We start from the raw sequence: 14,791 nt of genomic DNA, 5'->3' as shown, positions 1-14,791 counted from the left end.
TCTATTTTAGGTTCTGCAGTGAAGATCCTTTTTCGTCGACACTCCAAAGTCTTACACTCAGCTCAACAAAAGCTTTCTTACGTTATTGCCAAAATGCTAATGGGATGATTGATTGCCCACAACAATAGAACAAGTTTAACTGAGAAATATTACGGTTTAGTTTGCTGCTTAGAGCAGTACACTCTCAGTGTCACACTGATTGAACAGACTGGCAATAGAAGGTTTTCTCCTCAGCAGCCAACCTCACTCTGTGACCCTCACACGTCTCTGGCAGGGCAGTTATAGGCCTTTCAGGTGTCTAATTAGAAAACATTGAAACAACACAGCTTATGAAGGTTCAACTTTACGATGTGCCTCTGGGACCAAACTAATACACGGATCAATAACTAATCACCAATGTTAAAATAGGAACAGAAGCTTTGGTGTAAAGTTGTTAGTGTGCAGTTGTATTGTAGTAGAGTTGTGCTTTTTATTGCTCAATCATATCAATGTAGTTTAAGATCTTTGAAAACCCCTGACTAGGACTTATACTATAGGTATTTATCTATTTATTGATTGATTTATAACCGTGTTTGAATTTTGCTGTAAGCTCCATAATGTTTAACATCCAACTGTAAAATGTATAGTTTTCAAATATGAACCTACAGCAAACAAATCATAGACACATTATATTATAATCAGCATATAGGCCAGACTTATCCCAGTGGGCTACATATGGTTCCTGTCCCCATATTTTCTGGCCAGGGAGCCAATTACTGAAATATTGGTTTCACAGATTGTGACAGTATGATGGTCATTTTAAGAACATTTCAATCAGGTATCAGTTTAATTATGCCAAACTACTGTGTCACGTAGTTTAATTAACTGTGCAAGGAAAATTATTTGCATGCACGTTGAATCATGATATTATCAAACATAATCAAAGTTGCCTTGATAAATTCAGGTAATTCCACTGGCTTGATGGTTTAATATCCTAAGATCAAAAAAATGGCATTCATAAATGCTAAGAATTTGTTATGGTCGTATTATATTCAAAATATGCTGATATAATTGTGGATATTGTAGTAATTTTAATTCAAACCTACTGTCCTATTTCTTCGTGCGTGTTGCGTTCACGTGTGGGAACCGGCGCCGACAAAGTTTTAATTAAAACCGCAGAAAAGAAAGAGGCCTGACCTCTGAATGTCATTACTCAGACAAAGTAAGGAGGCTGAAAGGAAAGTCTGAATAAATCACTCTTAACTGGGAGAGAAAACAGGACTTGGTCATCGTCTTTCACATCATCTCAGAAACTTCTTCTCGTCCTCCCCTCGCTTTTACGCACGGAGGCTGGGGGATGGTAGCGGGAGGAGGTGGAGGAGAAAGGACGACGTCAGACGGTGGGAGGATGGCTTTTTGTGGGAGGGAACAGGGCAAAAGAGAAACGTGCAGAAGAAAGGAGAGAGGCTGAACTGAATGAGGGCTTTTTGGAAACCGGAGCTGTCCTGGGACTCGAACCAGCGTCTCTGTGCGCTCACACTTTACGTAAGTACACCAGGCAACATAAACACGCGTTATGCTGGCAGACGTGACTCCAAGCTGCTGCTGATTCTTTCATTTAGGAGGCGGTTGATTTACAGCTGTACTCACAGTGAGAGACGCGTTTCTTTCTTTTTACGATCATTTGGTGTTTTAATTGAAAAAGCGGCGTTGTATTAAAGTCTGCATGCGTCTTTCAGTCTCATTGCTACTCACACACTTCGAACTGTTGCTAAATTCTGTTACATCTTGGGCGCTGTGCATCAGAACATAAAAGTGGCAATGTTGGTTCCAGTCTGCAGACTTATCAGCAGATGTGTCCAGATGCAACATGTGGCAGCAGTTTCCAGTCACCTTCACAAGAACAGTTCTAGATGTGGATTTTGTCCTAACGCACACACACACACACACACACACACACACACACACACACACACACACACACACACACACACACACACACACACACACACACACACACACACACACACACACACACACACACACACACACAGAGACCACAACCCGGTGTCCTTGATGTGCTGGGAGGAGGTCCATCTCGATGTGAGAGCCACCCATGGAGGCCCTCCGCCTGACACAACCCATCTCAGAGAGGGAAGTGGTTCTCCATCATAAACCAAACAAAACCAGGAACATCTGCACTGCTTGTTTATTCAGACTTCAAGGACAAACCATTGAAAAGTGATGAGAGGACGCAATCACCACTTGCTCACAGAAAATATTTGTTTGTTTGTTTGTTTTTTTAGTTTGGTCCACCTTGGGAAGTATGTCTTTTTTTTTTTTTTTTTACGGTGGGGGGCGTAGGCTGTTACAAATGATCCTTTGTGATGTCCAACAAATTCCAGAACTTGTTTTATGATGCAGTTACACTGTGATTTACTTTAGTGTGATTGCCCTGACCTGCCTTCTTCTCTCAGTATGAGGTTTGACAAGCATAAACTTGTTATGTGTCATTGGATGGAGGACTCGCAATGGTGAAAGCGAAGTGAAAGTTTCTTTCAGCAGTGAAAACAAACTGCTTGTTAGTGAATCCAAAATACTCTCCTGTCGCCATACATGAACTCCCTCTACTGAGAGTTACATATAGCGACACTGCAAACGTTTCGTTATGTGATTGGCTTCATCTTGTGTAGTGTAGTTGTGAACATGAACTGTGAGTCGGGTCAGAGGTTCAGAGATTTATGAGTATCGTTTGTTTTCATATCATATGTCATTTTCAGTATTCTAGGAAGACAGAGCAGAAAAATGAAGTCGCATCCATTTAAACTATAACTCATTAGTAATTTAAGATGTGGTGCTTCAGATGCAGCCATCTGTGACCCCCATAGAAGGGGGGCCTATTTGCCCGTAGGTAAGAAAGACCGAATAAAGTCCCATTTATGCAACGTTTGAAGTGAAAACACAGAATTTTTGCATCTTTGTTTCAGAAGAGTTTCCCTTCTACATCGCGATGTTTTGAAAATGGCTAAAATGCTAAAAATGATGCAGTTTTCATGTCAGACCACTAGTAGGTGCTGTTGTTTGTTTCTTTAATGAAACCACACTTACGCAAAGAATAATACTTCATAAACATTAACAATGGCGAATACACGGACATTCGTATGAACAGATGACGAAGGATTGTTATTACGGGTGACTCCCTACTGTAAAACTACCAAGTCCCAGGAGAATATGGGAGTCATGACACTGTGGAGGCAAACATTGTTGTTAATGTCCATCTACTCATGCACGTGCAGAAGAACTATTTTGCGACGGCCGTGGAGCTCATGTGCATTTCAGCATTTCAGAAAAGTGGCTTTTTGCCCCGTTAGCACACCAAAGGAGTCGGAGCATTTTCAGAATGTGGCTCTGAGCACCGTTGTCGTGTAAACTGACATAATTGTGCAATAGTGTGGGTTTGTCTTTTTCCTGTGTCGTAATTTTCGAATTTGAATCTGTTTTATCACACAAAACATGTAAAGGACGTGACTGTTGCCGAGCAGAAACCATAGTTTATTAAAACTATTAAATATGTTGTGTTTTAATGGAGATATGCTTATAATAAACATATACCTCAGCTCTCGCTAACAGTCCTAGTTTTTCATGTGGGCCACTCATAACAATTAATTGCTCTAGTACTCTACATTACAAGTAATCTGATACTCTAATGAAAGCTCTTTGATGTACCCCATGAATTCCATTGAAAATAATCCCCAGTTTTCTTTTTTCCCTGGTTATTGTCATTCTGTTTTCCCTCAACTCGTTGATGCACTTTTGAATCTCATCTCAGCATCATGTTTGGCTCTGAAACTCATACCTCATTACAGCAGCCTTTTAGAGGAATGAATGTTAATTCCAGCTTAAACTAATGTTTGGCGTCATAAAACGCTGAAGCCACTTTTTGGTTAAGTTAACAAGCAAAACCCACCAGTGAGGGTTTTTATTCAGAAAAACTGTTGAAAGTGTTAATGTGAGGTTTATAAGAACAACAGAGTTGAAGAAAAGGAAAGCTGTGTGTATATCTGTGATCTTTCCAGGAAGAAACTGGAAAGCAGGGGTAAAGAAGGAGTGGAGGGAGGCCATGTCATGCCTGTCTTTGTGTAAGTGAAAAGTGAGGGTCACCGAGGGGCTTTGTGAGTCTGGAGCTGTTGGGGCTGCTGTGGTGTCAGTGCGGGGAGTGAGGGGCCGCGGTTCAGCACAGATTGAATAGGTTAGGGGCCGCTGCGACCTGTCTTTGAGGATTGAAGGAGTGCATTCTGGTCTAACGGTGGCACGTCTTTGAGAGCCGGAGTGAAGGGGGGGGGGGGTTCTGTCAGTCCGGCTTTGTGCTTCGCTTTTGTTGAGAGAAGTTTCACCAGATGAAGAGGGCTGATTTTATTCACACACACACACACACACACACACACACACACACACACACACACACACACACACACACACACACACACACACACACACACACACACACACACACACACACACACACACACACACACACACACACACACACACACACGCGCAAGGCGGATACTTTTCTCTGGGGAAGTCATGCGTTTTGATGCAATTAATCCCTGGATGAGTGAGCACAGGCTGGCACCTTTCACAGTTTATGAGTGTGCGTTTATTTGGTGTTTGCATTGTTTTTGTTTTTGTGCATCAGTAAAGTGGGCTGTATTGTTTTGGCGCGACGCTGGAGGCCTTCTCACTGTTGACTCTATGTTTACGTTTTGGAGCCCCTCATTGTCATCGAATCCGGAGGCCACCGCTGGCTCTATATGGAGGTTATAACTGCTGGCACCCCTTCACTCTTCATATGCAGGGTGGGAATACAGTGTAATGGCCTTTCACAGCTTGAAATGTTTTATAGTGTTTAATCCAAGTTTGTCAAATAAATCCTGCTCTGGAGCACCCAACATGCATTTGATGGTGGCCCTTTTCATGGGATGGAGTTATGAGACAACTTCGAGGGAGTGCCTACCCATGGGAAATATTATTTCTGCTGGTATGGCGCTTTCGTTCACTGTTTATTGAGGGAAACAAAAGCTGCGGCTCACATGGTTATGGTTAGTGAGAAAGAGCTCTTGAAGATAGCTGCTCTGCTTGTTTCATAATATCTTGGACGATTGAGAATGTTTCTTGTAAACTAAAGAAACGTTACTCACGGTTGTGTTTATCTTCTCAGATGCTTTGTATGTTTTATGTGACTCAGTCTTTTGCTGTCGCTCTCTCTTTTCTCTGTATTCATTCTGGAAAATGTATTAAAGGGAATTAAATGTTTGCATACCCAAAGCCCAAGGCGTCAGGTAACCAAAGGAGGCGTTAATGTAAATGTCATTACCTCCTGCTGCAAGTTCTCTCGTCTTTTGTAGGTTTTTTTTTTTTGTTAGAAAGACTACATCATCTTTGACATTAAACACGGATGCAGTTACACAACCTCCCAGATTGGCTTGTTCACTGCTGCAGGTGAAGAAAATCGTGGCACTGAAGTGTTGTTGCTCAGCAGACAAAAATGAGCAGTGATTAAAGTTCGTAAGTCACGCTGGAGGGCATACGTGTCTCTGTTCTGGCAGGTCTTGGGACTCTCAGGGAGTCTCGATAAATACTTCTCTACGAAATTAACTGAAACTCCCCTGAGTAATTGAAAATTGAGGTGTAGTATTGTTCTCTGATATTCGGCAGTGCCTGTTCAGTGTTGCACCCACGTTTCTACGTCATTTCACCTTGAGCTCAGCCGCTTGCATTCTTTTATGAAGGAGGGATACGTTTGGTCCTGCCCCACTTTGACTTGTAGCGTCCTAGTTACATATCTCTTTGGTTTTTTTACTTTACTGATTGTTGGAGATACTGGAGGTACTTTGACCCTCATCAGTGTATCCCTGTCCACATATTTGTTTGAGTAACTGTGTAGCCCTGAAGATGTTGAGGGAAACTTTTCATGTGGTTTTGGTTTTCATCCCTCTCTTCCTGCGTTGTCCACATGCAGGACCAGACTGGAGTGGAGCAGACGCAGCAGCTTCAGGAACACATTGGTTTGAGGTTTCTGATGAGTTAAGGCAAAATAGCTAATGTAGTACTCTCAGCCTATTGCAGAGAAACATAAGTATCTATACTGTTTATTAATTCATGGGTTTTTGTTCTGCTTTCTTTGTTGCAAATTTCAACACAAGCCTCTTAGCATCCCATTATGGAGTAATCTGGGTCAGCTGTGATCCTTCAGCCACCCACCTTCAGTCCTCATTCACTTTCACCCTTCAGAACTGACTGTGTTGGCCGGCACTCATTACCTCAGCTATCTGGCATGCTACCAGCGCTGTTGCTGATATCTCAGACCAATTACTCTAGATTTACTACTCAGTGACCTTGTCTAAGTAACGGCCGGCAGACTGACCCACATATGCCTTTGCTGGCTGCTTTGTCCAGGTCTTTGATTCACACTGATGTTTTGCTTCATTAGTCCAATTTTTATTGAGCATGCAGGCTGCTTGGCCAACAGGTTTCACGCAAGAGCGGCAGTCCACATATCTGGCTTTTGGCCTGCAACTTTAGTCTTGTGGAAATTCCAAGAGAGAAAGTTTGTTTGGTTGCTGAGAGGAGACTGTTCATATTGGCCCGCTCAATGTAGGACTTGAAAACTGTGTATAAATTGGCTTCAAGCCGCCACTACATGCATACAAGCCTGTGTGGCGGGCTTGGTTTCTGTCAGGACAGGAGAGCAATGTGGGATAAAGCACTTCCAGATCAGATGTAGAACCACATCACTTGCTGAACAGCTTTCATCTTGTGGCATATCTAACGTAACATCAGTCAAAGTCGGCATCGTGGAGGATTCCTAAAAGAAGCGTGAGACTCCCTGATGTTTGAGTGTGGATGATGATACATATCTACCACAGTGACTTTGCAGACACATGGCGAGCTGCAGAAACAAAGATCTGACAGTACTGAAGATGCATATCTTTCGAGAGCAACCGGGAGGCAGAGATCTCTCACCCATTGTGCCTTGATCATGAATAAGTCATAATTCAGAGTGCCTGAAGTCCCGTGAAGTGTAAAATACTTTTCCCTCAGCGCTCACACGAACACAAAGTAAATCTTGACCTTGCCAGGCAAGTGCTGTTTAAGCAATTTTTTCAGAAGTCTTTTGAACAACCAGAAAACAAGCGGAAAGTATTCATCAGTCGCAGGATGTTGTGACCTTTCTGCACACTGAATGAGGCTGCAGCATGCAGTATTTTCTGTATACAGTCACCACAAATAAATGATCAGTTATTGAAGCTTGAGTAGGTTTTTTTTCCCTGTTTCCCCTTTAAATGCTTTAAACCCAGAAACCCAGTCAAAAAAGACTTTTCGATGTTTTATTTCCCTTTTATTTCCCTTTGACTGCAGTCTTTAGTGAGACTTCAGAGAGCCACGATGAGGTATGTGTGTGGAGGTTTCCTGTAAGAGCTGAGGGAGATCACACAAGATGCCTGCTGACTGCTTTGACAAAGTATGTTTTGGCTCCATGTCTGTAGTTTGAAGAGGCAGATCTGCTGATTTGTGGGCATTGTAGTCTTAACAGAAAGCAACATACCTGTTCAGGCTATAATAAGCTGCAAGCAGAACACTCAAAACTCCAGAACTGTCACCTGGGTGGCTGAAAACAAAAACGTCATGCACACTTGTAGACATGCTGTGTACACAGTGGAAGGCTGATGTATATTTGGTCAGGAGTCACACATATTCAACACTTCTGTACTTGTAAAAAAAGCTTTGACTAGAGCAGCAAGTACGGCTGAGTGACTGTTGTGTGAAAGAATGGAGAGTTTGATAAGAATTAAGGGAGTCATTGAACAAACTGTAATGGAGCAGGAAACAACATGACTGTCCTTGGCCACATAAACAAGCTTTGAATACCTGATAATCCCTTTCTGTGAATTGTTCATCCAGCCACGATTTGCTGCATGCAGAATCACAAATGCAAACACAGCTCTTCATACTCTTTCAGCTTTTTTTTTTTGCCTGTACATGGGCAGAGGCTCGACCTTGACACCCTCACAATGTAAAGCGAGGCTCTGAGGCCTTCTGCATGGACACTGATGCTTCCTGTTTGCTTCCTGTTTATTTCTGCTGTTTCCGTTGTGGTTGATAATAACCTGTGACGTTTCTGCAGCTTTTTTTTTATTTTTTATCTACTACTATGACTTCCTTCAGCTCATTTGTAACTGAAATGTACTCCTTCTGTTTATCTCCACTGGGTAATTATATGCAGACGGAGTATTTCGCCAGAGGTTTTGTGGAATCTCTAATCAAGATGTGAAACTATAGAATGAGAACAAAGAAAAGTTTAAGTGTAGTTGTGACCCTGATATTCTACTCACTTGAATGGGAGATTTAAAGATAGACCTTAAACGAAAGCAGAGAGGAACACAATATTTTATGATAAAATGAACCGTTGAAAGAACACAACCAAGAATTTCAGACACAACAGAGTGACACCCACACCATGACTGTTTTCAATGTCGTACTTGCTCCTCAGATGTTGTCACGTTTTCTACTTTGATTATGACCTACCTCCTTTGGTTTCCAGTCAACCCCAAAATCAGATGAATCATTCAGCTGTTTTAAAAAAAACAGACTGCATGAGATAATCCTCATACTTTGTGGCCCTGTGAATGTCAGAGTTTTTCCGGCCTTGTGAGACGATATACAGCCTTAGAGCTCAGTCCTTACATATGTGGTGACATGATTCACTATCTTAAACCATGGTGTGGTTTTGTATAACCTATACCACACTTATTCCCCCCAGGCCGTCGGAGTGACTTATGGCTCTCAATGACTGTTTTCCTGCTGAACTTTTCATCACCAGCAAAATGACACATTCAGCAAGAATGGGTGTGATTACACCATAGAACAGTCCACTTCCATCAGTTAAACAAGCCTACCTTCCTTTTTATGCGAAAGTTATGACTCCAATAAAGTCTGATTTATAGTTTATCTCAGAGAGGAGAGAAGCCTTCTTCATGCTTAATCTAAAGCCATGCAAATAAAATGTTTGGTTTTATGTTCATCCATGTCAGTCTTTTGGATTTCTCACACTCCTCCAGGACAAAGAAGGTGATATTAGTCCAGTGTAAGTCAAGAGTTACAAACCTGGCTTCAGTTTGGAGGAGTTTAAACCCTGACAATACTGGAGGGATTATTTCAAAGCCCCCATGAGGAGTGAAAATCATTGTTACAGTTTTCCCAGCTGTGCCAAATAGATGAAAAAATATTATTTATGAGAATTCAACAATTTCCTTCTTAAGCAGGCAAGGGGAGAATATTGTGTTAACTAGTACAATCAAATACACAGTGATGACCCAGTGTCACTGACTTGTTAGCTCAAGGTCAACAGTTAAGGCTGTGGAGGCCGGACACAGAGAAATGGCAGGAAACAGCCCTAATCATGTGAAAATTAGTAAACACGAGTGTAGAATGAGTCATAACCCTAAAATTGTTTTATAAAAGGAAGCTAACGGGAGGAATTTCCAGTTTTAAAAAAGCCTCGCAATTGATATTATTGACTGGTATTTAGCATGATACTTGGGAGAAACTGGGAAACACATGAAAGGAGAAAAAAGTGTGTTTTCATGGAAACTTTGAGCATTGACGTTATCGCTGCTGTCTCTGGGATCATGTGTAATATCTCTTCATCTGAGCTAAATGATTTTCAAAGAATGATGATTATTCACCTTTTGTAAAATAGATGCTTATGCACGGAGAATACAAATGGTTGGAGTTTTTTTAGAGGATAAAAATATTGATTCTTTTCTAAAATACTTCAGCAATTATGTATTTTTGTCAGAGCTTTCTGCACTTATAGATGTAAAAGCTTTGGCATTTATTCTACATGTTTGATTAACTTTGTCCTTCAGATGTTTGTGGGCTGGATGTTTGGCTCAATGACATTAGTGTTCAACCAACAAGGGAGCAAGCAGTGGTATTACAGCAGGATTTAGAGTGAAACCTAATTCAAGTACAAAAAAAAATGATGGCTTCAATGATATGTATTTTTTTAACTAACACACTGTAAATAAGAACTGGAATAGGTCACTTTCCATCTTCCTCTAACTTAAAGCAGAACAATCCACCAACCTGGCACCTTCCAAACCAGATCCAACATACTTTTCCCTGTTGGATCTTTACATTCAAGAGCTTGGAGGCCAGTGTGGTCTCAGCAAATAAAACACCACACAGCAACAGCGCCACCATGACTCTGATTGTGAGTTGTACACACATGAACACTCACTAGAATATAACTTATTTCTAATGATGCCCACCACCCCCACTAATGCATTTCATCCACTCCGGCTGGAGTGAGCAACAAACTGAGTGATCCGGTTCATGACGAGCGAGCTTGCCACAACACTGCGGCTCTGGCATGCCGCACTGTGTGTTACTGTCAAATGTGGCATGCTGTAACAAAGCTCTGCACTGATCTGTGTTAACAGCTGCACAGCAAAGCACATAAGGCTCCCATCATGTTGCAGATAGGATCCAGCACCCGATGGCTTGGCAGTCGTGAGGAAAATAAACTGTGTGTGTGTGTGACTCATCGTTTCTCCTCAGCAGACATCTGGATGTGTTGCTCATGCTGCCGTCACAGCCGGCTGACAACAAGTTTGTGGTGGCATTCAATAGGGAGGTCTGAGGGTGAATCCTTTCTATGAGAAAAGCACAAACTGAGCTTCCTGTGGGCCATCGAGCAAACACAAAGGAACTTAATAATTCATAATGAAGGGGAAATCATTCATTGATCTTTTTCATGTTTGAAGTTCCTTCACATCTTGTCTGAACAGATTTTGCCTGATTTGATGTGTCTCTGTTTCGGTAGGCTCGCTCTTCAGGCGACATTGTGGCTAATGGAAGCTGCTTCGGTGCACCATAGCTGTTCTGGATGACCGGAGCTCGCCTCACAGAGGAAGAGAGGAAGGCAAAGAAGAGTGACCACATCTGCTCTGAGAGGATAAGATCTGCAGCCCATCTGGACCTGAACAGGGAACCTGCTTGACCCTTTTCCCCTCTAAAGAAAGGAATTTCACCTCCCCGTTAGCAGTGCTTTGTCATGTTCATTTTTTAAAAGGCAATTCAGTTTATTTCATCATCCTTTTTTTTTTTTTAAAGTTGTTTAAAGTTAACGCAATGTGCCATGTTATTGTAACATGCCGGTCCATGCTCTGGACCCTCCTCAGCATTGTGGTGGCCTTTGCCGAGCTCATCGCCTTCATGAGCTCTGACTGGCTCCTCGGATTCCCTCGGTCGGACTCCAACGTGAGAGGAGCAGGCGTGGACTCCCGGGAGTACCGGCCGTCGCTCGGCCTCTACAGCCGCTGCCTCCGTGTGGGGACGCGGGGTGTCGGGGTGAGCTGCGGCCCTTATGCTGGCACTTTTGGAGAAGTGGCCAGTGGATTCTGGCAGGCTGCCATGTTGTTTCTAGCAGCTGGGACATTAGTCCTCGGATGTGTGGCCTGCATCTCCATCTTCAGCTTGTGTTTTCAGAGCATCCTGAAGAAAAGCATATTCAACATCTGTGGCCTGCTCCAGGCTATTGCTGGTGAGACATTGTGTGTGTTGAAGTTGAACATATAAACACAATTATGATCATAATATAATTTATCTGGGTAAACTGCTCCAGGTCGAGCACTGCCGGTTTCCTCGAAAATCCATGTGCTTTTCCGTCTCGGTATTTTGGACTTTAAGCTCTTTTATCTCCTGCACTATGATAGAGCTCTGATAGCACAAACTTATTAATGAACTTGAAATCCTCTGCGTCAAAACTCTGTGTGCAAACAGGCTAACAGTGCCGACTGATGCTCCAAACAGAAACAGTCTCTCTCATTTAGAAAAGGATTTGTTGGAAATGGAAAGGAGATAAACTAAATTCGTCAAATTAGGTAACAGTTATTGATGGTTTCTGACTGTATGTCAGACCTACCAGATGTTACACAATATCCATTTTTTTTTTGTTATTTTAAAAGCATAATCTTGTAATAAATTAACTTTAAATAACTATATGCTTGTTGCATGGCAGTTTTGAGTTTGCTCTTCAAAGTTCAAAGCGTTTTATTTTAACATTGTCCTTGATTTTGGTCTTGTACGTTCAATTTACATTAAAAAGTAAGAACCAAATGTAAACAAGTAGTACAAAATAAGCAGGAGGAATTATCTAAGCTGACATCTATTATAATAGTTAAATGGCAGTTGAGTTGTGTAGGGTAGAAAATTTCCAGAGTGAAAAGAAAAAAATATATATATACATGCAAATGCAGTCAGAAGGGCGACAAGATTCCTCCTGTTTGTAGTTATAGTTTATATAATTTAAAATGGTTTCCATTTGCAGAAAATAGTCCCTTAAGCAGAGATGTGCTCTGGTCATTAAGAAAAGGTGTTTCTTTTTTGCCAGCAGGTGCGTTGTGGAGTTCTCACACTCCAAAAAGAGCCGAGTTGCTGTAACGACAGTCTCATTAAAGACAAGTGTTGATTTACTTTTTTCACAAATTGGAGGCACAAAGAGGCAAAATCTTTTCATCATTATGTTTGAGCAATAAATCTACTTTTTCTTAATAAAAGACATTTTACCTGACTTAAAAAAAAACTGTGAATATTCTGCTGAGTGTTGATTTTAATGAGAAAAAACTCTTCCTAAACTACTAAATTACTACACACAATAACCATTCTTTTCCTTGCCGTGCTTCTTCTGGGTTCATGTTTTATAGGCTCTGTGTTTAAAAAAAAAAGAAAAAAGAAAGAAACTTGATGTTTTCAAACTCTATTACTAATAAAACATTATCTGAAACAGTCTCGACAAACAATGCTATAAAAGGAAGTATTTCATGTAACCAAACCGCAGGGTTAGTTATTGCTTGTGGGATTCCGTGTTGCGCCATCTGGCTTTACATGTTGTCGTCAACGCTCATGATCCATCCTACTTTCAAAGTGTGTTTGCATATTTTCTTAAACAGCAACGTGTCTGTGACGTAGAGAGCAGTGTGCAGACGGGCTCTTTCCTCTCATCACAAATCGAGAGCTTTGTCAGCTGATAAATAGATGTTATCGTTAGCTGAGCTGAGTCACCTACGCTGTGATTTGTTGTGCTTTCGGCTCAGATGTTTACAGGATTTGATCTCCTCGCCTCTCCCTCTCTCTCCGTTCAGGCCTGCTGCTGATGGTGGGTCTCATGCTGTACCCTGCCGGCTGGGGTTCGGAGAAGGTGATGGCCTACTGCGGCCCTGACGCCTCGCCTTTCAAGCCAGCTTTGTGCTCGCTCGGCTGGGCGTTCTACGCCGCAATAGGAGGAACTCTGGCGACGTTCCTGTGTGCTGTTTTGTCCGCGCAGGCTGAGATCGCCACCTCCAGTGACAAGGTCCAGGAGGAGATTGAGGAGGGGAAGCGTTTGATTTGCCTACTTTGAGCCTTCACGAACATCAACAAACTCAAAGAAATCATCGCTGGGGATGAACAGACAATTCTCGGCGGTGGGGGGGTGGGTAGGTGTTATCCTCCTGGATGGCTGGTTGTTGATCAGAAAGAAGCCTTGGTGAAAACCTTTTTGCTCTTTATGTGTTGTCTTTGTAAATCTGTAAACAGCGATTAGGAAAAGATTGTCTCAGAAACCGAGCTGCAGCACAAGACAAAGGAATACCGACGTATCCAGTGTTTCTCCAGGAGATAGTTTATTTTTCTACCACTTTTTTTTTCATGAAAACAAAGCACTGTACAGCAACAGTATGTGATTATTTAAAAAAATGATACCGTGTATGTACAGTACTGCTGTACAAACATGTCAAGCACTGTTATCAGGGCAGTGTGCTGATCGGTAACATGACGGCCTGAAACAAATCAATATGACCACTAGTCAATTTGTCACTTAAATCACACAACAGTTCGATAATGTTCTGCTCAAGACTGTTGCTATCTTTAGATACACCGCTGAAGGGATTGTTCAGCTTTGTGTGTGTGTGTGGTTGTGTGTGGTTGTGTGTGTGTGTGTGTGTGTGTGTGTGTGTGTGTGTGTGTGTGTGTGTGTGTGTGTAAGACATGCCAGATGTTTCTGTCTGAGCTTTCATGAGGGGATGTTTGCTCACCGTGAAACAAAGCAGCCTCCACCATTGTTTATCATGAAATATCTTATGATAATTTCCACTTTGAAGATACTCAAAGCTGATTGTTGGACATCCTGCATAGCACCACAGTACCTTTTGGTTTATTTTCATTCTCAAAATGCACCTGATATTGTGTTTTGCACTTGGCCCTGTGTTCATTTCTCATTGCTGCATATATTCAGTCCTCATGTCTTCATGTTTTCTTTCATCTGTGCTCCATACACCACTGTAAATGTTATTGTTCATGTGACGCTGTGCTTTTATTCATCGTAGATGACGTGCAATAATTCCTGAAAGTGTTGTCCGGCTGTGAGTGTGGCTGCAAGAGAAGTCATGATGGATTTATATCAGAAAAGCATTTCTAGACTGCCTGTGCTTGAATTGATATTTTGACTGTCTGCTATATTTGTTACATTAACAAAAGAGTAAAACAGCATCTGTGGCATGCAGCGAGATGCTACATGTGTGAAGAGAGATAGTTTGTACTTAAATAAATCAGTCTTTCTTAAGTACGTTCATGTGTGATAAATGTGTCAAATCTTACTTTAAAAAAAATAAAAATAAATCTCCCTTCCTTGTTTTGAAAGCACATATCAGGTTTGTGTTAACATGTGGGTTCATACCCAAAGCTTCCCCTCCAGTGGGTTATCAGC

The 14,791-nt window shown here is 41.8% G+C and overlaps 1 protein-coding gene across 3 annotated transcripts; it reads left to right on the top strand.

Annotated features, from left to right (window-relative positions):
- The first annotated feature begins 1,397 nt into the window (after window positions 1-1,397).
- On the top strand, window positions 1,398-14,728 carry LOC308112654 (LHFPL tetraspan subfamily member 2a protein-like). 3 transcript variants are annotated; one of them, XM_080468338.1, is made up of 4 exons: window positions 1,410-1,524; window positions 10,871-11,119; window positions 11,229-11,590; window positions 13,191-14,649. In XM_080468338.1, the coding sequence occupies exons 3-4, from the start codon at window positions 11,263-11,265 to the stop codon at window positions 13,445-13,447; spliced, it is 585 nt and encodes a 194-aa protein (XP_080324464.1). In that variant the 5' UTR covers window positions 1,410-1,524; window positions 10,871-11,119; window positions 11,229-11,262; the 3' UTR covers window positions 13,448-14,649. The 3 variants fall into 3 exon arrangements, with proteins under 3 accessions (XP_080324463.1, XP_080324464.1, XP_080324465.1); XM_080468339.1 differs by having other exon boundaries at window positions 10,871-11,397; window positions 11,536-11,590; XM_080468337.1 differs by having other exon boundaries at window positions 1,398-1,524; window positions 10,871-11,590; window positions 13,191-14,728.
- Window positions 14,729-14,791: the final 63 nt, after the last annotated feature.

The sequence above is a fragment of the Lipophrys pholis genome (assembly GCF_963383615.2).
Source record: "Lipophrys pholis genome assembly, chromosome: 7".
NCBI classification, from domain to species: Eukaryota; Metazoa; Chordata; class Actinopteri; order Blenniiformes; family Blenniidae; genus Lipophrys; species Lipophrys pholis.
The sequence above is the reverse complement of the archived record's forward strand: the minus strand, read 5'-3'. Positions and strand labels throughout refer to the sequence as shown.